The 22,461-nt window shown below is 42.5% G+C and overlaps 1 protein-coding gene across 6 annotated transcripts in view; it reads left to right on the top strand.

Annotated features, from left to right (window-relative positions):
* The window catches only part of PSPH (phosphoserine phosphatase), a 50,038-nt gene extending 34,755 nt beyond the window's left edge, over positions 1-15,283 (top strand). For 4 of the 6 annotated variants that reach the window (XM_060124145.1, XM_060124143.1, XM_060124144.1 and 1 more), the window contains 6 exons: positions 8,845-8,973; positions 9,708-9,866; positions 10,746-10,880; positions 11,342-11,487; positions 12,497-12,645; positions 14,780-15,283. In XM_060124145.1, the coding sequence (XP_059980128.1) occupies positions 8,858-8,973; positions 9,708-9,866; positions 10,746-10,880; positions 11,342-11,487; positions 12,497-12,645; positions 14,780-14,887 (813 nt within the window). In that variant the 5' untranslated portion in view covers positions 8,845-8,857 and the 3' untranslated portion in view covers positions 14,888-15,283. Of the gene's footprint in view, positions 1-8,844; positions 8,978-9,707; positions 9,867-10,745; positions 10,881-11,341; positions 11,488-12,496; positions 12,646-14,779 lie in introns of those variants that run through there. The other 2 variants (XM_060124147.1, XM_060124146.1) reach the window with 2 other exon arrangements.
* The last annotated feature ends 7,178 nt before the right edge of the window (positions 15,284-22,461 follow it).

Below are 22,461 nucleotides of genomic sequence, written 5' to 3'. Positions count from 1 at the left end.
CTGGGATAAATCCCACTTGATCATGGTGTATGATCTGTTTAACGTGTTGTTGGATTCAGTTTGCTAGTATTTTGTTGAGGATTTTTGCATCTATATTCATCAGTGATACTGGTCTGTAATTTTCTTTCTTTTTTTTTTTTTTCTTTTTGTGGTATGCGGGCCTCTCACTGTTGTGGCCTCTCCCGTTCCGGAGCACAGGCTCCGGACGCGCAGGCTCAGTGGCCATGGCTCACGGGCTCAGCCGCTCTGCGGCATGTGGGATCCTCCCGGAATGGGGCACGAACCCACGTCCCCTGCATCAGCAGGTGAACTCTCAACCACTGTGCCACCAGGGAAGCCCTAATTTTCTTTTTTTGTAGTATCTTTGTCTGGTTTTGGTATCAGGGTGATGGTGGCCTCATAGAATGAGTTTGGGAGTGTTCCTTCCTCTGCAATTTTTTGGAAGAGTTTGAGAAGGATGGGTGTTATCTCTTCTCTAAATGTTTTATAGAATTCACCTGTGAAGCCATCTGGTCCTGCACTTTTGTTTGTTGAAAGATTTTTAATCACAGTTTAGTTTCATTACTTGTGATTGGTCTGTTCATATTTTCTATTTCTTCCTGGTTCAGTCTTGGAAGGTTATACCTTTCTAAGAATTCGTCCATTTCTTCCAGGTTGTCCATTTTAGTGGCATAGAGTTGCTTGTAGTAGTCTCTTAGGATGCTTTGTATTTCTGCAGTGTCTGTTGTAACTTCTCCTTTTTCATTTGTAATTTTATTGATTTGAGTCCTCTCCCTCTTTTTCTTGATGAGTCTGGCTAATGATTTATCAATCTTGTTTATCTTCTCAAAGAACCAGCTTTTAGTTTTATTGATCTTTGCTATTGTTTTCTTTGTTTCTATTTCATTTATTTCTTCTCTGATCTTTATGATTTCTTTCGTTCTGCTCACTTTGCATTTTGTTTGTTCTTCTTTCTCTAGTTCCTTTAGGTGTAAGGTTAGATTGTTTATTTGAGATTTTCCTTGTTTCTTGAGGTAGGCTTGTATAGCTATAAACTTCCCTCTTAGAACTGCTTTTGCCGCATCCCATATGTTTTGGATCATCGTTTTTTCATTGTCATTTGTCTCTAGGTATTTTTTGATTTCCTCTTTGATTTCTTCAGTGATCTCTTGGTTATTTAGTAACATATTGTTTAGCCTCCATGTGTTTGTGTTTTTTACGTTTTTTTCCCTGTAATTCATTTCTAATCTCATAGCGTTGTGGTCAGAAAAGATGCTTCATATGATTTCAATTTTCTTAAAATTTCTGAGGCTTAATTTGTGACCCAAGATGTGATCTATCCTGGAGAATGTTCCATGTACACTTGAGAAGAAAGTGTAATCTGCTGTTTTTGGATGGAATGTCCTATAAATATCAATTAAATCTATCTGGTCTGTTGTGTCATTTAAAGCTTCTGTTTTCTTATTTATTTTCATTTTGGATGATCTGTCCATTGGTGTAAGTGAGGTGTTAAATTCCCCCACTATTATTGTGTTACTGTTGATTTCCTCTTTTATAGCTGTTAGCAGTTGCCTTATGGATTGAGGTTCTCCTATGTTGGGTGCATATGTATTTATAATTGTTATATCTTCTTCTTGGATTGATCCCTTGATCATTATGTAGTGTCCTTCGTTGTCTCTTGTAACATTCTTTATTTTAAAGTCTGTTTTATCTGATATGAGTATTGCTACTCCAGCTTTCTTTTGATTTCCATTTGCATGGAATATCGTTTTCCATCTCCTCAGTTTCAGTCTGTATGTGTCCCTAGGTCTGAAGTGGGTCTCTTGTATACCGCATATATATGGGTCTTGTTTTTGTATCCATTCAGCAAGCCTGTGTCTTTTGGTTGGAGCATTTAATCCATTCACGTCTAAGGTAATTATTGATATGTATGTTCCTATGACCATTTTCTTAATTGTTTTGTTTTTGTAGGTCCTTTTCTTCTTTTGTGTTTCCCACTTAGAGAAGTTCCTTTAGCATTTGTTGTAGAACTGGTTTGGTGGTGCTGAATTCTCTTAGCTTTTGCTTGTCTGTAAAGCTTTTGATTTCTCCATCGAATCTGAATGAGATCCTTGCCGGGTAGAGTGATCTTGGTTGTAGGTTCTTCCCTTTCATCACTTTAAGTGTATCATGCCACTCCCTTCTGGCTTGTAGAGTTTCTGCTGAGAAATCAGCTGTTAAGTTCCCTTGTATGGAGTTCCCTTGTATGTTATTTGTTCCCTTGTATGTTATTTGTTGTTTTTCCCTTGCTGCTTTCAATAATTTTCCCTTGTATGGGAGTTCCCTTGTATGTTATTTGTTGTTTTTCCCTTGCTGCTTTCAATAATTTTCCTTTGTCTTTAATTTTTGCCAATTTGATTACTATGTGTCTTGGCGTGTTTCTCCTTCAGTTTATACTGTATGGAACTCGCTGCACTTCCTGGACTTGGGTGGCTATTTCCTTTCCCATGTTAGGGAAGTTTTTGACTATAATCTCTTCAAGTATTTTCTTGGGTCCTTTCTCTTCCTCTGGGACCCCTATAATGTGAATGTTGTTGTGTTTAATGTTGTCTCAGAGGTCTCTTAGGCTGTCTTCATTTCTTTTCATTCTTTTTTCTTTATTCTGTTCCACAGCAGTGAATTCCACCATTCTGTCTTCCAGGTCACTTATCCGTTCTTCTGCCTCAGTTATTCTGCTATTGATTCCTTCTAGTGTAGTTTTCATTTTACTTATTGTTCATCTCTGTTTGTCTGTTCTTTAATTCTTCTAGGTCTTTGTTAAACATTTCTTGCATCCTCTCGATCTTTGCCTCCATTCTTTTTGCAAGGTCCTGGATCATCTTCACTATCATTATTCTGAATTCTTTTTCTGGAAGGTTTTCTATCTCCACTTCATTTAGTTGTTTTTCTGGGGTTTTATCTTGATCCTTCATCTGGTACATAGCCCTCTGCCTTTTCATCTTGTCTCTCTGTGAATGTCGCCTCCTGTACATTCTTATAAGGTTCTTTAGCCTATTCCATTTGTCTCATTTTAGGTCCTCTAACATCATTTGTTTGTCTGTTGCTGGCTTTCTCTCCATTTACAAATGGCTCATTCTGCATGCTCAGTGGAACTGCGCTGCATTAAGCACTGCTTCTCTGCTGATAGACTTCTGTCTTCTAGGCTTTTATAGTGAGCCTGCTTAGCCATGTAATATTAGGTTAATTCCCTCTGGACCAGAGCCAGATGGGTGTTTCTGAGGCACAGAGAGTGGGATATGGAGCTCCTTGGAGTTCACTGGCTTGGTGGGAATTTGACAATTTATGAAACCTGTTTCTATCTGCTGGTCTTCCAAAGAATGGGCAGACTTTCTTCTTTCACTATTTCTCTAATAATTAGTGATGTTGAGAATCTTTTCACGTGCCTGTTGGCCATATATATGTCTTCTTGGGGGACAGTCTGAATTCTTGCTGAAAGTCTTTGACATTTCCTGGGTCCATGTTGCTTACTTTCTTCCTTCCTTCCTTCCTTCCTTCCTTCCTTCCTTCCTTCCTTCCTCCCTTCCTTCCTTCCTCCCTTCCTTCCTCCCTCCCTCCTTCCCTCCCTCCTTCCCTCCCTCCCTTCCTCCCTCCCTTTCTTTCTTTCACTGTGTTGGGTTTTCATTGATGCGCACGGGGTTTCTCTAGTTGCATAATTGCAGTGTGTGGGCTTCTCATTGTGGTGGCTTCTCTTGTTGTGGAGCATGGGTTCTAGGCACGTGGGCTCAGTAGTTGTGGCACACAGGCTTAGTTGCTTCCGTGGCATGTGGCATCTTCCCGGACCGGGGGTCAAACCCATGTCCCCTGCATTGGCAGCCAGATTCTTAACCACTACGCCACCAGGGGAGTCCCCACGTTACGTTCTTAACAATGTCTAACCTTATTTAATTCTGCTTAATTTATCCACCTCTTTTATATTGTCTCTGTGCATGTGAGACCCAAGTTTCAGTTCTTTGGCCATCATTTAGGAGCTGTATGACCTTGGGTAAAGCATTTAACTTCCTTATACCTCTATTAGTTAATCTGTGAAATGGATGTATTAATATTGTTCCTGCAGAAAGGCATGGGACTAGCCCCAGATAATGGCTTTGAGTTTCCTTCCAACTTCAGAATATATGATATTGATTCTGTTTCTCTGTTATAGTCATCATTGCTTGTTAAGGATTTTAGTTTTAGGGTAATAGCACACTAAATTGGAATTGTTTTATTGAGAATAGTAATCTACTCGATTCTCTGTTCTCAGGAACTGCTTAGATTCAACTCTAATTCATGAAACATTTAATTTTAGCACCCACTGTGCTGGAAACAGAAAAATAATTCAGTCAAGGTCCGTACCCTGAAGGAACTCACATTCTAGGAAGGGAATGGGAGTGATTAATTAATTCTCTGAGGGGGTTATGAAGGAGCTAGTACAGGGAAAATAATTTAATCTGAACCTTAAAGAATAAATAGGGATTTTCCCATTAGACATGAGTAATTAGGTGATTTCAGGCGGAGGGAACAGCATCTGCAAAGGTACAGAGAACTAAAAAATCATGACATGTTTAAGGAACAAGAAGTCCTCTGTATTCCTTGAGCATAAGGTGTGGGTGTGTGTATGTGAGTGTATGTGGGGGGAGAAGAGCAATGGGGAATAGATTGGTGAAATAGGATTCAAATCATGAAGGGCATAAATGAATAACAGAGACATTTTGTTAATTTATATGCTAATGATGAGGAATGGATGAGCAAGGGCATCAGGAGTCTGATGTGATTAACCTGATTTGATTCTTCAGTCCTCAGCAGCCAAACCTGAACACAGGCAGGCATAGCAGTATAGTTAAAATTTAAGTGCAAATGACTATGTTAAAAAAGAAGTCTTTACCTTTAAAAAATACATACTGAAATATTTTTGTATGAAATGATGTGATTTGCTTTGAGATAAATCAGATTTATCTCAGAGGTGGAAGTGTGTGGGTGTGAGATTGCGATTTGTAATAAACATGTATTTGGTCCTGTCCCATTTCTGGCACAGAGCTCCTAAAACCCTTGGAATTTCCTGTGATGAGAGGGATAAAGATGTCTCTTATGTTAATGAGGTGACTTTTGGACCCACCTAAGGATGGGGGCTGTTTGCCATGAGAGCCAACCATGTGATTAGAGGGTTGGAACTTTTGGTCCCACTGCCCTGACCTCTGGGGAGGGAAGAGAGGCTGGAGGCTGAGCTTAGTCACCAATGACCAATGATTTAATCAATTATGCCCTTGTAATGAGTCCTCCATAAAAACCAAAAAGGACGGGGTTCGAAGAACTTCTAGGTTGGTGAACACATGGAAATTTGGGGAGAACAGCATGCCTGGAGAGGGCGTGGAAGCTCCATGCCCCTTTCCACATACCTTGCCCTGTACATTTCTTTCATCTGCTGTTCCTGAGTTATATCCTTTTAGAATAAATCTAGTAAAGTTCTGTGAGTCACTCTAACAAATTAATCAAACCCAAGGAGGGGGTTGTTGGAACCTCCAGTCTATAGCCGGTCAGTCAGAAGCACAGGTGATAATCTGGACTTGTGACTGGCATCTGAAATTGTGTGTGTGTGTGTGCGCGCGCGCACGCGTGTGTGTATGTGTGTTGGGGGTGGAGTGGGGTCAGTCTTGTGGGACTGAACCCTTAACTTGTGGAATCTGTTGCTTTTCCTATGGGTAGATAGTGTCAGAATTGAGTTGAAATGTAGGATACCCTGCTGGTGTCCGAGAATTGCTTGGTAGTGTGGGAGCCCTACCCCCTCAATGTTGGAATTGGGGTGCAGAACCTTTTATAGTGGGGTGGATGAAGCAAGATTTGCTATGATTGTTGAAGCAGGATGATAAATACATGGAGTTCATGTACTTGTACTTTCTATTTTTGTATGCATTTGAAATTTGCCACAATAAAAAGTTAAAAAATGGTTAGTTGTGGGTATGTAATTCAAAATGTTATCATTTATTCATTCATTCAACCTTCAGAATTAATTGAGCATCTACTCAAAAGAGGTTCAAAACAATAGGTGTTTTGGAAAATTTTGGATCTTAGTATAAAGAGCTTGCAATCCAAGAGTGGAGGTGCTATGCACATAACTCAGTTTAAGGTAAGTTGGAATAGTATGAATTCCATATCTTAAAAAAACAGATCTACATGAAGTACTGTGGAAGTTCTGGGGAGAGGTTTTTTTCCAGCTCAGGGGAATCAGGGAAGACTTGATAGTGAAGATGGCATTTGAGCTTTATTCATTCACTTAATTCAACAGATATTACTGAGTCCTACTGTATGCCGAATACTGTTCTCAGTCTTAAGGATCCAGCAGTGAACAAAGCTGATAAAGATCCTACTCTTGTGAAATTTACATCCTAATGGGAACAGATAGACAACACGTAACAAACATAAGTTTTATCGTGTGTTAGAAGATGAGAGATGTTACAGAAAAAAGAAGTAGGGCATCGTGAGGGAGGTTAGTAATGTTGGGGGTAAGGTTAGGGAGGGGGGGTTACAATGGTAAACAGGGTGGTCAGGTTGACATTTGGGCAAACTCTTGCCAAGGGAATTGGCCAAGTGGATATTCGCGTGAAGAGCCTTCCCTCCGAGGGCACAGCTGGAGCAAAGGCCCTAAGTGGGGAGTCTGCCTGGTGTATTTGCAGAGCAGCAAGAGGACCAGCGAGGCTGGAGCAGAGTGAACGAGGGGGAGAGGAGTTGAAAATGAGGTCAGAGAAGTAATGGGGAGGGCATGGTGGTGGTGGTACCAGAGTTGGGGGGCAGACCTTCTAGGTAATCATAAGAACTTTGGTTTTTACTTTTAGTAAAATGAGGAGCCAGTGAAGGATTTTGAGCCAGAAGTGTAGCATGATTTGCTCATAGCTTACAGTGATTCTCTGGCTGTTATGTCGAGAGCAAATACTGGGGTGGGGGGACCTTTTAGGAGGCTTTTGGTATAATCTTGCCAAGAAACATTGGTGACTCAAGCTAGAACGATAGCAGTGGATGTGGTGAGAAGTGGTCATATTTTAATTAGAGCTTAAAGGCAGAACCAACAGCATTACCTGAAAGATTGGATGTGGGATTTGAGAGAAAGAGAAATGTCAAGGGTGACTAAAGAATGGAGTTGCCCTCAAGGGAGAGAAGGAAGGCTGCAAGAATGACAGTTTTCTGGGGGGAGGGAAGAGCGGCAGTTCAGTTTTGGACATGTTAAGTTTGGGATGTTTACCAAACATCTGAGTGGAAGTCAGGTAGGTTGTTGGAGTTTAGAGTTTGGGAGAGAAAACTGAGCTGCAGGTGTACATTTGGGAGTTACTGTCATAGAGACAGCATTTAAAGCCATGAGCCTGGATGAATTAATTCATCTAGGGAGTGAGTATAGGTAGAGAAGACCAGGGACGGACCATGGGCCATTTCAACATTAAGAGAACGGAAGAGAACCAACCAGCAAAGGAGCTTTTAGCCTCGAAGAGCCGATAATCTGTGAACCTGGGAAGTCAGTCCTCTAAGTTGAGGGGTGAGCTTGAACAAGAGCGTGATGCTGGGGGAAAAAACAGATTGTTGATAACCAGGAGCAGATGTGTTTAGTATTCATGTTTTTTAAGAATAGTTTTCTGTTGAATGGAGGCTTATTCACATTTAGGTTGATAATGTTAGTGCAGAGTTTAAGATTCCATTATCTAACTGGACTCATTAATTTACCCTCCCTTGCCTATTTTTATTGGGTCTCTAATGAAACTCACATTTCCTGTTTGGAGTACTCTCTTGTAAGGGGTCAAACCAGGGATCAACAATTTTTTTGGTAAAGGACCAGATAGTAAATATCTCAGGCTTTGCAGGCTGTACAGTCTCTGATGCAGCTACTCAACTTGTCTGTTGTAGTGGGGAAGCTGCTACAGGCACATAAACGATGAACATGGCTGTGTTCCAATAACGCTTGATTTTGGACACTGAATTTTGAATTTTATGTAATTTTCATGTTTCACAAAATATTATTCTTCTATTTTTTCCCGCTACTTAAAAGGTAAAAAAGTCATTCTTTGTAGGCTGTACAAAGATAAGTGGCAGGCTGGATTTGGCCTACTGGCTGTAGTTTGCTGACCTCTGGCTTAAAAGATTTTTTTTTTCCAGGTCCACTTTGAACCAGATCATTCTGCCAAATGCATTGGTTTTTTTTTTTTGGATTTATTTATTTATTTGTGGCTGTGTTGGGTCTTCGTTGCTGTGCGTGGGCTTTCTCTAGTTGTGGTGAGCAGGGGCTACTCTTTGTTGCAGTGCGTGGGCTTCTCATTGTCGTGGCTTCTCTTGTTGCAGAGCATGGGCTCTGGGAGTGCGGGCTTCAGTAGTTGTGGCATGTGGGCTCAGTAGTTGTGGCTTGCGGGCTCTAGAGCTCAGGCTCAGTAGTTGTGGCACATGGGCTTAGTTGCTCTGCGGCATGTGGGATCTTCCCAGACCAGGGCTCGAACCCACGTCCCTTGCATTGACAGGCAGATTCTTAACCACTGCGCCACCAGGGAAGCCCCAAATGCACTGGTTTGAAATCAGTTACAAAGTGGGTTAGCCAGACTCTTTTGAGTCTGTTTTCAGCCACTGTTTATGCTGATTTGCATTGTCTGTGTGGCGTTGTACATGACATATTAGTCTCTTTGATGGGTGAGTGGTCTGGGTGACCTCTAGGATCTAGTTCACGTCCATGATTCCAGTCCAGTGATTTTCTTAAAAAAAAAAAAAAGAGAAAGAAAGAAATACTCAAAATTCTTTTGAAACTATCCTCCATAGCTTCTGCAGCACTGTGGTCTCCCAGAGTTTCTTCCCTTGACCTTTCCCTCTCATTTTCCTTCTCAGGCTCCTGACTTGAATGTCCCGTTCCTGCGCTCTGTCCTCAGGCCTCTTCTTTCTCCCTTTTTCCACTCTCCGTGGTGACTTCCATCAGGCTGTGACTTCAGTTACCACCTCTGCACCAGAGACTAACACGTGTGTATGTAGCTCTGGCTTCTGAGGTGGAAAACAAGGTTTCCCATTAGCTAGAAGTTAAAATCCAAACTCCTGAGCCCAGCCCACACTAACTCTCCGTGCACTGCCTGGCAACTGGACTGGGCTGTTGGGCAGCTTCCAGCACGTCATCCATCCTTCTGCTGCATCGCCTTTGCCCTTGCTCTTCCCTCTGCCAACATTACCCTCTCTCCTTGCTGCCGTCTCCCTCCCTGCTAATTCCCAGCACACCCCAAATTGATACCCTGCCCTTTGAGAACCCACTCAGAGGGCCACTTACTCTGCAAGATTCAGCTTAATGCCTGTACTTCTTGGAAGCCCTGTTTCATAGACAAGGTTCAACGTTTCCTCTGTGTGCTCACGGTATCTTACGCACATTTCCATTGTAGCCCTTGCCTTTATTGCTCTGTTAGGTCAAAAGTCCTTGAATATTGGTTGAACATCAAATATATTTATAAGTTGGTACATTCACTAGACAATGCTTGGGAGCAGAGTTTGTGTCCTGCTAATCTTTGTAACCCCAGAGCCTGACATTTAGAAGATACTTAATTTGTGTTAAAAAAAAAAAAAAACAAGAATGATTCCATGAGGACATGCTTATATGGGCTACACTGACTTTGATACAAATTAAAATATATTGACAGTCGTAGGCAAAATTAGACCTTTTTATGACTGTATTTTATGTCTTTAACTATATTTATCTTTTTCTGTTGTAGAAGGAAAATTCTTCCCAGGATGGTCTCCCATTCAGAGTTGAGGAAACTTTTCTGTTCAGCTGATGCAGTGTGCTTTGATGTTGACAGCACAGTCATCAGAGAAGAAGGAATTGATGAGCTGGCCAAATTCTGTGGAGTTGAGGATGCTGTGTCAGAAATGTAGGAACAGTATTTATTTACCTTACGAAATGATAAAGAATTGCAAAGGAAGAGTGACTTTTGGATGACATGCAGGACCAGAGCCCAGAGCCTGATCTTAGTCCCTGCCTATGAAACATGGGCACTAGGCTTTTTCCTCCATCACTGAGAGCTGAATTTGGTAGTGTACATCATCCAACCATCCCTTTATACAAATATTTATGGCAAAAAAATATATGGTTGCTTCTGACAAACAAATATGGATGACATACTCTTAGCTTGGTCAGGGGAATGATGACGATAAGTAACCAAAGAAGATGACCTGGGGGGTCTCCAGGGGTCCAGTGCTGTGTGGCCTTAGTGGTTTGTTAGAAAGCTAGTTACAGTTCAGAGTTTCTCCATGGATGCCTGGGTGAGAGTCCCTCCCTCCCTCCTGCCCTCCCTGTGTCACCTGCAGTCACTAGGTCATGGACCATTTCATGTTCAGCTTCCTTTGATGCAAGAGTACAGGGCCTTTGGTTTCTTTCTTGGTTTACAAACACTGACAGCTTCCAAGGCAGGTACCTGTGGATAGTATATGTGGTTTTCTTAGCTCACTGGATGGTGTATTTGTGGATCCAAAGGATAAAGGATTCTCTTTACTGATGTCTTTTGTGCCTTGGTCTAATTTGCTCTGCAAAATAGACTTAGGCTATTTTGGCTTCAAAATATTAATGTGATTCTCAAGCAAACCTTCAGTGGTTTATCCCAGGCCTCACTCACTCCCATGGCCATGCACCACGTCTGTTGTATGGTGGGGCACCTTCCTCATGCGTGGACCTTGTGAGGAGCGGGGGAGGGTAGGCGTGTAAACTTCGAAGACAGCACTTAGCTGGCCTGATTTTTGGGTCTTCCTCCTAGGACACGGCGAGCCATGGGCGGGGCAGTGCCTTTCAAGGCTGCCCTCACAGAGCGCTTAGCTCTGATCCAGCCCTCCAGGGAACAGGTGCAAAGGCTTATAGCAGAGCACCCACCACACCTGACCCCCGGCATAAGGTAAGGGGCTCCCCGGTCTGGGTACACTGTCTCCCTATCAGCACCTACATTTGGGGGCATGTCCTCCTGAGGGTATCTCACCATTACTTTAGAGCTCCCTTCTTTGTGGTTCCTTCGGTACTTGTATATGGTCTTGTCTGCTAGTTGGTCCTGCCCACGTCTGCCCTCCCTCTCTCCCCACGGAGAGCCTAAGCCTCCTCTTCTTCTTGTGTTTCTGGGTCCATGGGCAGAATAGAGTTGTGGAATGGTTTCCTAAAGCAGTTAAGCCCCACCCACTAATTTCTAAGTGCTTTTAGAAAAACATATATAAAACATTAATTCATTAGGTGGTATACCTTGTCTGATGTACCTTGGGCAAATGCATTTGGAGAAAAAATATATTTGAGTTTCCTTTTCATGTTTTCTCTTTTATATTAATCAGCATTTGGTATTTTATATGTTTTTTGTTTTTATTCTTTCAGGGAGCTAGTAAGTCGCCTACAAGAGCGAAATGTTCAGGTTTTTCTAATATCTGGAGGCTTTAGGAGCATTGTGGAGCATGTTGCTTCAAAGCTCAACATCCCATCAACCAATGTATTTGCCAACAGGCTGAAATTCTACTTTAATGGTAAGTCTTTAATAGTAACATTTTCTCCTTCTTATCAGTTTTAGTATTCAACATCCTAGGTAATGTCTGTTGGAATGCAACTCAAGCAAGGTGGAATCAGAGTTAAATGTTGAGGTAAAGGATTCTCTTTACTGATGTCTTTTGCACCTTGGTATCGTTTGCCCTGCAAAATAGACTTAGGTCATCATCTCTCCTACCTTCAGTATCGATATAATCATCTATCTGTATATAAATGTCTGTACTGAGTAAAATGTTAGTTCTTATGTAACCCTCGTGACTTATTTTGTTATGCATCATATTTCAGTTCTATGGAAGCTCTCATGTATCTGAATCAATTTAGACTCAGGAAGGAGAGTTAATTTGTGAGCAAGTCGCTGCACTTTAGCTGCCTTTGGAGGCACCTCCTGGCCCCTCTCTGGACCATCACAGAGCCACAGCTGTAGTTTTCTGTCATCTCAAGATGTCTCCAGTTATGTCAAGGGGTGGCTGACATTCTTAACACCAAATAATATTAATTAAAAATAAATTGCATGTGTTAATAGAACACTTTTTAAGGGTCTATAGATAGAAATCATTAAAAAAAAGAAGTAGAGAATAAGTGTGGTAATTACTGTAAGAATGGAAATAATCCATCAAATATAAATAGGAATCTCCTCTTAGATGAAATTGTATATCAACATGTTTTAAATTAATATATTACTATTTCATGGTGTTCTGCCACCTCAACAAGTTTTGAGAATTATGACACTGGAAGCTTAGAGGATAAAATTAATTTACCCCAAGATGTTTATCATCTAAAGGAGTAACCTTGACAAGAGGTGTTTGTAATTTAAAAGCAAAGCTTGTTCATTCTGAGGAATAAGTGTGAAAGTCCAGGCTGTGTCACTTTACTGAAGGCTGTTTTTAGCTTTGTGAGTGACACGAAGGTGAGGCTATCATCTGTGCAAAAGGCTGGCCCTACTGATACAATCCTGTGGCTGTTTAACACTGTTTTAATGGCTCTTTTAAGGTGAATATGCAGGTTTTGATGAGATGCAGCCAACAGCCGAATCTGGTGGGAAAGGAAAAGTTATTAAACTTTTAAAGGAAAAATTTCATTTTAAGAAAGTAGTCATGATTGGAGATGGAGCCACAGACATGGAAGCCTGTCCTCCTGCTGTATGTATTAAGTGTACTAATTGTTTTGCGTTTGTACTTTTACTGTTGACAGCTGCCTTAGAACTCAGTACAATTTGTGAGAGTTAAACAAAAACCTGTATCAGCCTGAAATAAAAAACCAAGATAAATAAAACAAATTCAATCTCAATATATTAATTGACTTTTTGCAAACCCAAGGAGGGTTGCAAATAAGGAACTTAAAAACCTTTTAAAACTTTCAAAGACCCCTGTCCCTGCAGTATGGCTGCCACCTCTTAACCCGAGTATGTGCTCAACAAGGTTTGGCTTCATTTCCACAAATAATGCAGCTCTTATTACTATAACCGAAATTGTAATGTTTTATATTTGATAAACTATTTCCTCATACGTTATCTCATTTAATCCTCGTAACAGCCCTGTGAGGTAAGAGTATTATCTTCTCCTTTTTACTGATCAGAGAACTGAGGCTCAGGGAGGTTTGATACCACGCCCATATTAAGGCATTTTATTCCTCTGAATTAACATTGTTTTCTGAGACTAGCAGGAAACAAATGCTATATAGCCAATATCTTAAGTTAAGCCAATATCTTAATTTATCACATGTCCCTTTCACGTAGGACTTTGACTATATTGTCTTGTTCTAACTTAAGAAAAACTGAACCAAAAATATAGTGGTGAACGTTTTACTACCTAGTTTCCTGAGATCTAAAAATAGCACCTTTCTCTGTCAATGATTAAGCATTCGTGGTTAAAGAATCTTTTGGGATCCTTCTAACTACTTGAGTCAGTTTGAGATAACATGTTCTTAGATGATTTATAGCCGATGTTGGGGTCGACTAAGTAGTGAACGCCGGGCTAGTTGAATAGCAAGGCATAAAATGCAGGGTTCTCTCAGGGGGCCCCCGATCCCGGTGTCCAGAAAGAGCAAAATTACAAATTCCAGATGACCTACCAGTCAGAAAATGATATAGCCTGACTGAACCAAGAGAAAGTGGTGTTGCATGCAGGTGTGTAGCCCTGGAAGGTGGTCAGAGGAATCTGTGCCCTAAAGGACGGTTAGCAGCCTCCATGTGGAGGCCTGGCAGGACTTGGCGGGGTGTGTGTGTGTGTGTGTGTGGAATTTCTAGAGGGAGGGGAAGCAGCAGAGCACAGTAAGGATGTACTAGCATGGTCCTAGGCACGAGTGAGCTTTCTCTTCAGCAAGAGAAGAAGACCCCACATACCAGGCACTCTGGTGTTACCTTTGGGTCCTGGGAAGCCCTGGAAGGCTTCTGGACCGAGAAGGAACAAGTCAGTGTGTTAGGACAGCTGAGCTGGTGCTGGCATGCAGAAAGGGCTGCAGCAGAGGCAGGGAGCTCAGTTAGGAGGAGGCTAAATTTAACTACAAGGGAAGTATCTAGTTATTCCCTGCCCCCCCGCCCGCCCTTGTATGGTATGAAAATAAAAATGAAGACAAAGGTCAAGTAAGAGAATTTTGTACTTCTAAATTAGTGTATATTGTGTCTGTAGCCTGGCAGAAAAAGAGAAAATACCATTTAAAAAGATCATTGACTAAAAGAAGGTATCACTGAGCAGAAATTAATGAAACAATGTAACTTTAAATAATTCTACCAGTGAAAAGTAGAGTGCTGCTAACACACTCTGGGGTTGTCATCTCCTTCAGCCCAGAATAACATGCCCTCCTGGGAGGGAGGTCCCTCAGTTTCACCCAGGATGCCAGCCGGGAGATACCTGCTCTGGTCCTGATTCCAGGCCTCGGGCATTTCCATGGCACCACAGGCTTCTCTTTGATCTTCTTTCTCTGAAATTGTCTGGCCTGGACGTGATTGCCACCTAGTTTAGAACTCAGATGTTTACCACCTGGTGTGGTTTTAGTTTTGTAAGCAATTGTCTTGGTTTTAAGAGGGCTTCAGTTCTCCTGAAGCCCACAATGTCCAGCTGAATGCATCTGCAGCAGTGGTGGTCAGACTCATTCATTCTCAGGGCAGGAGGAGGGGAGGCTCCCGGGGAGCTGGGGAGGGAGGTGCCCCAGGTGAGGCTGGGCTCACCTCTCTTTGCACAGAGTTTACTCTTTTAAACAACACTTACTGCCCTAGGCTGCTGCTGTATCTTTGTCTCTCTCTTTTAAACTATTTCCCTTTTGTTCTCTTCTTAGGATGTTTTCATTGGATTTGGAGGAAATGTGATCAGGCAACAAGTAAAGGACAACTCGGAATGGTACATCACCGATTTTGTAGAGCTTTTGGGAGAACTGGAAGAATAAGATCACTTTTTATACAGTTCATAACAACTTCAGGTTAATTTTTAAAAGTTATACAGTTTGATACTGTTTGCTTCCAATTGCATATTAGGACTTAATATATAAATTTAGTACTGATTATCTGTACTTCCAAGTAAACTATAGTTAGGGCTCGTAGAACATTGTGGTTCTTTTTTTTTTTTTTTAACTGTAGTTCTGGTATTATTATGACCACTTAATTACCTGGAGAGTTTTATAATTTGAATTCTTTATGTATTTTCCTAGCTATATTTTATTTGAAGGCTTTTGAAGGTGGATAGTAAATTAAACACCTTCATTATTGGAAATATGGATTAGGCAGCTTTAAGTGAAATTGGTTTTCCCTTTATATATAAATAAAATTTTATCCACATATCAGAACAGATTTGTAGAATTTTTTTTTTTTTCTTTTGAGCCACAACACGCAGCTTGTGGGATCTTAGTTCCCCGACCAGGGATTGAACTCAGGTACTCAGCAGTGAAAGCACTGAGTCCTAACCCACTGGACTGCCAGAAAATTCCCGATTTGTAGAATTTTTAATTCTGCCTATCATGTATTTCAGTATCCAGTAATTCAAGTATTTAAGTGTTTGAGTAGAAACGACCTCCGGGCAAGGAACCAAGGAGTCGAGACCCTCCTGAGCACAGGGCAGAGTGCTTGTCACAGTGAATCCACCACTCAGCCCCCGCCACTGAGGGAAGCGCTGGGCCAGAGGGATGGAAGTGCTTTTACTACCTCCTGGTATTTGTCATATAGGGAACGTTGCAAAGATTTTTTTAGAAAGATAACCATGGCGCCTTAAACAAAAGTACGGACCTTAAAAAATGGATATTTGATAATCACATGAACTGGGAGAACTGAAAACAAGTTTTACTCATCCCAAATGAAGATCAGTGTTTGCCCTTAAATGGATTAAGAAATAACTCCTCAGAACATATATGAACCATTTCTTTCTTACAGAGGTCTTGGGAGGACCTGAAAGCCCAGGTTCATGTTTATTCTGAGTAGCGCCTTGAAAGGGACATTTCAGAACATGCTTTGAAAGTAGGAGATTATATTCTCTCCCTGGTGGGAAAGCAGGGCGGAAGACAGAGACACAGGTTTAGGAAGAGGCAGGCCATGAGTGGATACTATTGGATAATTAAGTAGAAAAGGCCGGAAGGGTTTAACATTGGGAGTTATTTGAAAAATTTATAATTTAACCAAATAATCAAATTTGGCCAAATTGTCAGATAATTATTTAGCCAAATAATCAAATCAGATGAATCAAGCTTCCTTCCAGACCAGTTTCTGTAGGAGAGCCGTGAAATGAGTTTGGCAACCTTTAACCGAGGCCCCAGACAGCAAGGCAGTTGTTTCATAATTGTGAGTGCTCGCTGGCAGCTCTCTTCGAAGCTTTTGCGGTGTTGGCACTCTCAGAGGTGCAAGGGGGCGGGGGCAGGGCCAGGCATGCCAGGCCTGTGAAGGGTGCTTCAGCCTCTGCTACCACCCTGTGCATAAGCTGGAGCAAGCCGGTGGGCAGGTTAACTTCTCTGAGCTTGTTTCCTGTCTGTTAAAAATAGGGCAGTGATATCTGACCTCAGGGCTATGAGAATCACATGAGGAACGTGTGAAAACATCTTGGAAAATGTGAAAATAGGCAGTGTGACTTGTGGTCAGATCACTCCCCAAGTTTTCTGAACCTGATCATAAAGATTCTGAGGGTCATAGAGGCAAAAGCCACCATGCTGTGCCGTCCGTTCTAACTGCCAGGCCTTCAGAGCCTGCCCTCCACTGGGCAGCAGCCTGAACAGGGCGGGTGCGTGCTGAATTTGGCTCAGAGGAGTCTGATCTGCTGAGGAATCGTGATACCCACAGAGAACCTTTTATACCGATTATACAGCCCCTCCTCTGGCCCCCAGGCTGCCCAGCTTCACAAGCTGCACGGAAGCAGCAGGCACAGTCCGTTCTTTGTTGTGTCAGAGGGCGAGTTTGAAATGTCCCAAGAACTGTGCTAACCTCTTGCATGCTTTTCTAATTCTGGGCTCACGGGAAGCAGCGACCGAAAGGCTCTCCCAGGAGTTATGTATATGGTGACACCAGGACAGGATTCAGAAACCAGTGGCAGTGTTATGTGGCTTCCTACCCTTGTGACACCCACCATTTTTCATTCTGATTATGAGCATTGGGTTATGTAAAAAGAAAAAAATTGAGAATTGGGTTCTTGCTCTCTCTTCCAGTGGAGACAAGTGTTTCTCCATGACATCTAGGGAGGCCCACCTGGCTGCCATTCCCCAGAGCAGGGGACAGCATTCTAGACCTGGGGCAGGAGTGTAGCAAGAGATTCCAGAGATTGAAGTAGTCGGCCTCAGTAAGTGATGGCACGGCATGGTGGCTTTTGCCTCTATGACCCTCAGAATCTTTATGATCAGGTTCAGAAAACTTGGGGAGTGATCTGACCATAAGTCACACTGCTTATTTTCACATTTTCCAAGGTGTTTTCACATGGTCCTCATGTGATTCTCATAGCCCTGAGGTCAGATATCACTGCCGTATTTTTAACAGACAGGAAGCAAGCTCAGAGAAGTTAATGACTGCTACAAGGTCACATTCAGAGCTGGAACCCAGGCCAGTGATTTCCACAGCATTCCTGATCTTATGCATTACTAGAGTGTTAACAATTTACTGGGGCTGAGAGAATCCACCCTGAACTGTGATCACAAGTGTTAACATATATTAATACAGTAGATAAAATTTTACTTCCTGCGATGGAAGACCTGTTTTGCAAAAAATACAAGTGGTTTCATTTTTTAAAAAATTTATTTATCTATTTATTTTCGGCTGCATTGGGTCTTGGTTGCTGTGCACGGGCTTTCTCTAGTTGCGGTGAGTAGGGGCTACTCTTTGTTGCGGTGCATGGGCTTCTCATTGTGGTGGCTTTTCTTGTTGCGGAGCACAGGCTCTAGGCATGCAGGCTTCAGTAGTTGTGGCACGTGGGCTCAGTAGTTGTGGCTCGCGGGCTCTAGAGCACAGGCTCAGTAGTTGTGGCGCACAGGCTTAGTTGCTCCATGGCATGTGGGATCTTCCCTGACGAAGGCTCAAACCTGTGTTCCCTGCACTGGCAGGCAGATTCTCAACCACTGCGCCACCAGGGAAGCCCCAGTGGTTTCATTTTTAACGGTTAACTGAACTCTGGAAAAAGTACTAGTTTTAGTACTAGTTAACAGAGGACTCTTCAGTACTTTGCTTATCACAGTTTCCAACTCTGAGCATATTTCTGTATATGTTTATTGTCTTCCTTTTAAATTGTTTTTATGGAGCTTATCTAGGCAGAGTGTATTTCTAAGGATTTCTAGAATATGAAAATAGTAGGAATAAAGGCATGGCAGTATCTGCTTTCTGAGAGTCCCATGTATCTTCCAATTAGAACTGACAGTCTCTATAAAGATTTTTTTTTTTCTTTTTTGCCAAACAGCATCTGGGATCTTAGTTTCCCCGACCAGGTATCGAACCCGCGCCCCCTGCAGTGGAAGCTTGGAGTCTTAACCACTGGACCACCAGGGAATTCCCAGAACTGACAGTCTCTATACTTTCCTTTTCCCTTCCTTCCCTTTCTCCCTCTCTTCCTTCTGTCGACTCATCAAGCATATTACTGAACATCTACCATGTCTCAGCCAGAAACTGAGAGTATAAATTTAATAAGAAATTTAAAAGTTTAATGTAGAACTGAAGAAAAGGATATTTCACAGGCAGCTGTGAGAATAAGGGAAAAGAAGCAGATTCTGTCAAGTGCTAGTTGGGAGGAGAGCAAAGTGTGGTTCCAAGAGGGCTTTTAAAAAGTAGTAGGGATTGGTTTCTCTAGTGGTGCAGTGGTTGAGAATCCACCTGCCAATGCAGGGGACACGGGTTCCAGCCCTGGTCCTGGAAGATCCCACATGTCGTGGAGCATCTAAGCCCGCGCACCACAACTAGTGAGCCTGCGCTCTAGAACCCGTGAGCCACAACTACTGAAGCCTGTGCACCTAGAGCCTGTGCTCCACAACAAGAGAAGCCACCGCAATGAGAAGCCTGCTTACCACAACTAGAGAAAGCCCGTGCACAGCAACGAAGACCCAACACAGCCAAATATAAAATAAATAAATTTAAAAAAAAAGTAGTAGGGATGATATCACATGAACTATAATTAAAAATTATTTGGCTTATATAAGTAATAATCACCAGACTTATACCCAATGAATGGAAAGTGAGTTTGGAAGTTTTGAATATTGCCAGGGAAAATTAATAGTTGGACAAATTAATATAATTTGTTCTATTCTGGGGGTTTAATAAAAGAATTTGACAAATTGGGCAGGAATTGCTAAAATAAAGTGTTAATTTGATAAATTAGCTTGTTAATAGAATGTTCCTGTCAAAAGTCACCAAGTGACCACTGTGTTGCTAAATTAATGATCCGTTGTCAGCCTTCATCCAACCCAGCCTCGCAGTAGCATTCGACACAAGTGATCTCATCCTTGATGGACTTTCTTCACTTGGCTTTCATGATATCCCACTTCCTTGAGTTTCTTCCTGTTTCCCTGGTGGTGTCTCACTCTCCCTTCCTGGTTCATCCTCACCTTGGTCTCCTCTTCTCTGTCTACATTCACTTCCCACTGACTTTATTTTTATTTTTTAAAAATTTGTTTGTTTTTATTTTTGGCTGCGTTGGGTCTTTGTTGCTGCACGCGGGCTTTTCTCTAGTTGCAGCGAGCGGGGTCTACTCTTCGTTGCGGTGCGTGGGCTTCCCATTGCAGTGGCTTCTCTTGTTGCAGAGCACGGGCTCTAGGCCTGTGGGCTTCAGTGGTTGTGGCTCGCAGGCTCTAGAGCGCAGGTTCAGTAGTTGTGGCACACGGGCTTAGTTGCTCCGCGGCATGTGGGATCCTCCCGGACCAGAGCACGAACCTGTGTCTCCTGCATTGGCAGGTGGACTCCCAACCACTGCGCCACTAGGGAGGCCCAGCTCCTTCAATTTTAAATCTCAGCTTTTCAGCAAGGCCAACTCTAATCAAATGTATATAATATTACGTACTGCCCCTCCCAACCCCCCCTCAGATTCCTGATCTCCATTACCCATTCTACCTTCTTCCACTACAGCATTTATCAACTTCTACCATACCATGTAAGTTACAGGGTTTTTTATTTTAATTGCCAGTCTCCTCTCACTGGACTGTAAGCTTCTCAAGGGCAGGAGTCATGTTTTGTTCATATTATTCCAAGTGCCTGGTGCTTGGCACATAACAGAAGCTCAACGTTTGTTGAGTTGAATGAAGACTAAAGCCCAGTGTGGGGCTTTTTTGCTGCTTTGTGAAACCCAGTGACTTAATTAGGACAGAAATTCCTCAGGACTCTAGAGGAGGGTGTATTCTGAAAGAACTATTTTATTTTTTCACTATATGAGCTGATTTTATATTTTATTTTTTAAAATTTATTTATTTTATGTATTTATTTTTGGCTGCATTGGGTCTTTGTTGCTGCGTGCAGGCTTTCTCTAGTTGTGGCGAGTGGGGGCTACTCTTCGTTGCAGTGCACGGGCTTCTCATTGCGGTGGCTTCTGTTGCAGAGCACAGGCTCTAGGCACGCGGGCTTCAGTAGTTGTGGCGCATGGGCTCAATAGTTGTGGTTCGCGGACTCTAGAGCGCAGCCTCAGTAGTTGTGGCGCACCGACTTAGCTGCTCCGAGGCATGTGGGATCCTCCCAGACCAGGGATCGAACCCGTGTCCCCCTCATTGCCAGGCAGATTCTCACCCGCTGCGCCACCAGGGGAGTCCCGAACTCTGTTTTAGAGTCGGTTTATTGCTCTACGCTTTTCTTTTTTTAAAAAAATATTTATTTAATTTATTTATTTTTATTATTTTTGGCTGCGTCGGGTCTTAGTTGTGGCACGCGGGCTCTCTAGTTGAGGCACGTGACCTTAGTTGCCCTGCAGCATGTGGGATCTTAGTTCCCTGACCAGGGATCGAACCCCCGTCCCCTGCATCGGAAGGTGGATTCTCTACCACTGGACCACCAGGGAAGTCCCCTCTATGCTTTTCTGAACAGAAAGCAAGACAGAAAGAGAGGAGTGAACTATTTCTAAAAGAAAATATCATCCTTTCATATTCTGTTTGGCACCTGGACGCTCTGGTCCTCACCAGATATTGAATGGCCCATGGACAGGGAGTCAGGTGGATGAGGCAGTTTGGGGAAGCTCTTGAGCCCAGTGTGATGGTTAATTTTATGTGTCAACTTGACTGGCCTAAGGGATGCTCAGATGGTAAAACCTTATTTCTGGGTGTGTCTGTGAGGGTTTTCCTGGAAGAGATTAGCATGCGATTCAGTAGACTGGGTAAAGCGCATTACCCTCCCCAATGTGGGTGGACATCACCCCATCCGTCAGGGACATGAATGGAACAAAAAGGTCAAGGAAGGGCAAATTCACTCTCTTTTTGAGGTAGGATGCCCACCTTTTGCTCTGATACTGGAGCTTCTGGTTCTTGGGCCTTTGACCTCGGGCTGGGAGTTACACCATCAGTTCCCTCTGATTCTCAGGCCTTTGGACTTGGACAGAATCTTACCATTGGGTTTCTTGGTTCTCCAGCTGGCAGACAACAGACTATGGGACTTCTTGGCTTCCAGAATGGCATGAGCCAATTCCTATAATAAATCTCCTCTTAAATATATCTTTAAAAAAAATTTATTGAAGTGTAGTTGATTTACAATGTTGTGTTAATTTCTTCTGTACAGCAGAGTGACTCAGTTATACATATATATATATTTTCATATTCTTTTATGTTTTGTCACAGGATGTTGAATATAGTTCCCTGTGCTACACAATAGGTCCTGGTTGTTTATCCATCCTATATATAATAGTTTGCCTCTGCTAATCCCAAACTCCCAGTCCTTCCTTCCTCACCCCCCCAAATATATCTATATCTAGATATCCTATTGGTTCTGTTTCTCTGGACCCAAATACACCAGTGTATGATAGAAGATTCCTGACCTCTGCAGGGCTTGTTTCATTTACAAGTCCACGCAATTTTGTAAGTGAAAATTCCCTGTCCCCAGCAATTTTTTTTCAGTTCTGAATAGCTAGATTACCTTTACTAGTAATAGTAATTCTACCATTTTTCTTTAAGTAGTTTAGAAAGCAGTTTCATATAGTTTTCATTCACATGCTGCAGACATGCTCAGAGCATCTAACCAGTAGAGTAGCTGGTGCTAAACCGCAGGTTTTCTGTGCCAGAGCTTGCTATACCCTCTCTCTCCCACTGCTTCCTGTGCCACCATGAAGGGCCAGTTACAGAAATTCAGAGCTGAAGGGACCTTAAAGGCTATTGGATTCAACCTCCCCATTTTATAGGTTAAGGAACTCAACACCCAGGAGGGTAAGTACCCCCTCAAGGAGCACAGCCTGTTCTTCCACTGGCAGCCCCAGCCCCCAAACATCAGGCCATCATGCGCTGGTACCCAAACACCCATTCCTCATAACACCTACCAAGTGGCCATAAGGAGCGGCCGATGAGCCTATTTAATATTTTACTCTGTAGACGCACATATGCCCATT

The sequence above is a fragment of the Lagenorhynchus albirostris genome, chromosome 15 (genome assembly GCF_949774975.1).
Source record: "Lagenorhynchus albirostris chromosome 15, mLagAlb1.1, whole genome shotgun sequence".
Taxonomy (NCBI): Eukaryota; Metazoa; Chordata; class Mammalia; order Artiodactyla; family Delphinidae; genus Lagenorhynchus; species Lagenorhynchus albirostris.
Note: the sequence above shows the minus strand (reverse complement) of the source record. Positions and strands in the feature narration are given on the sequence as shown.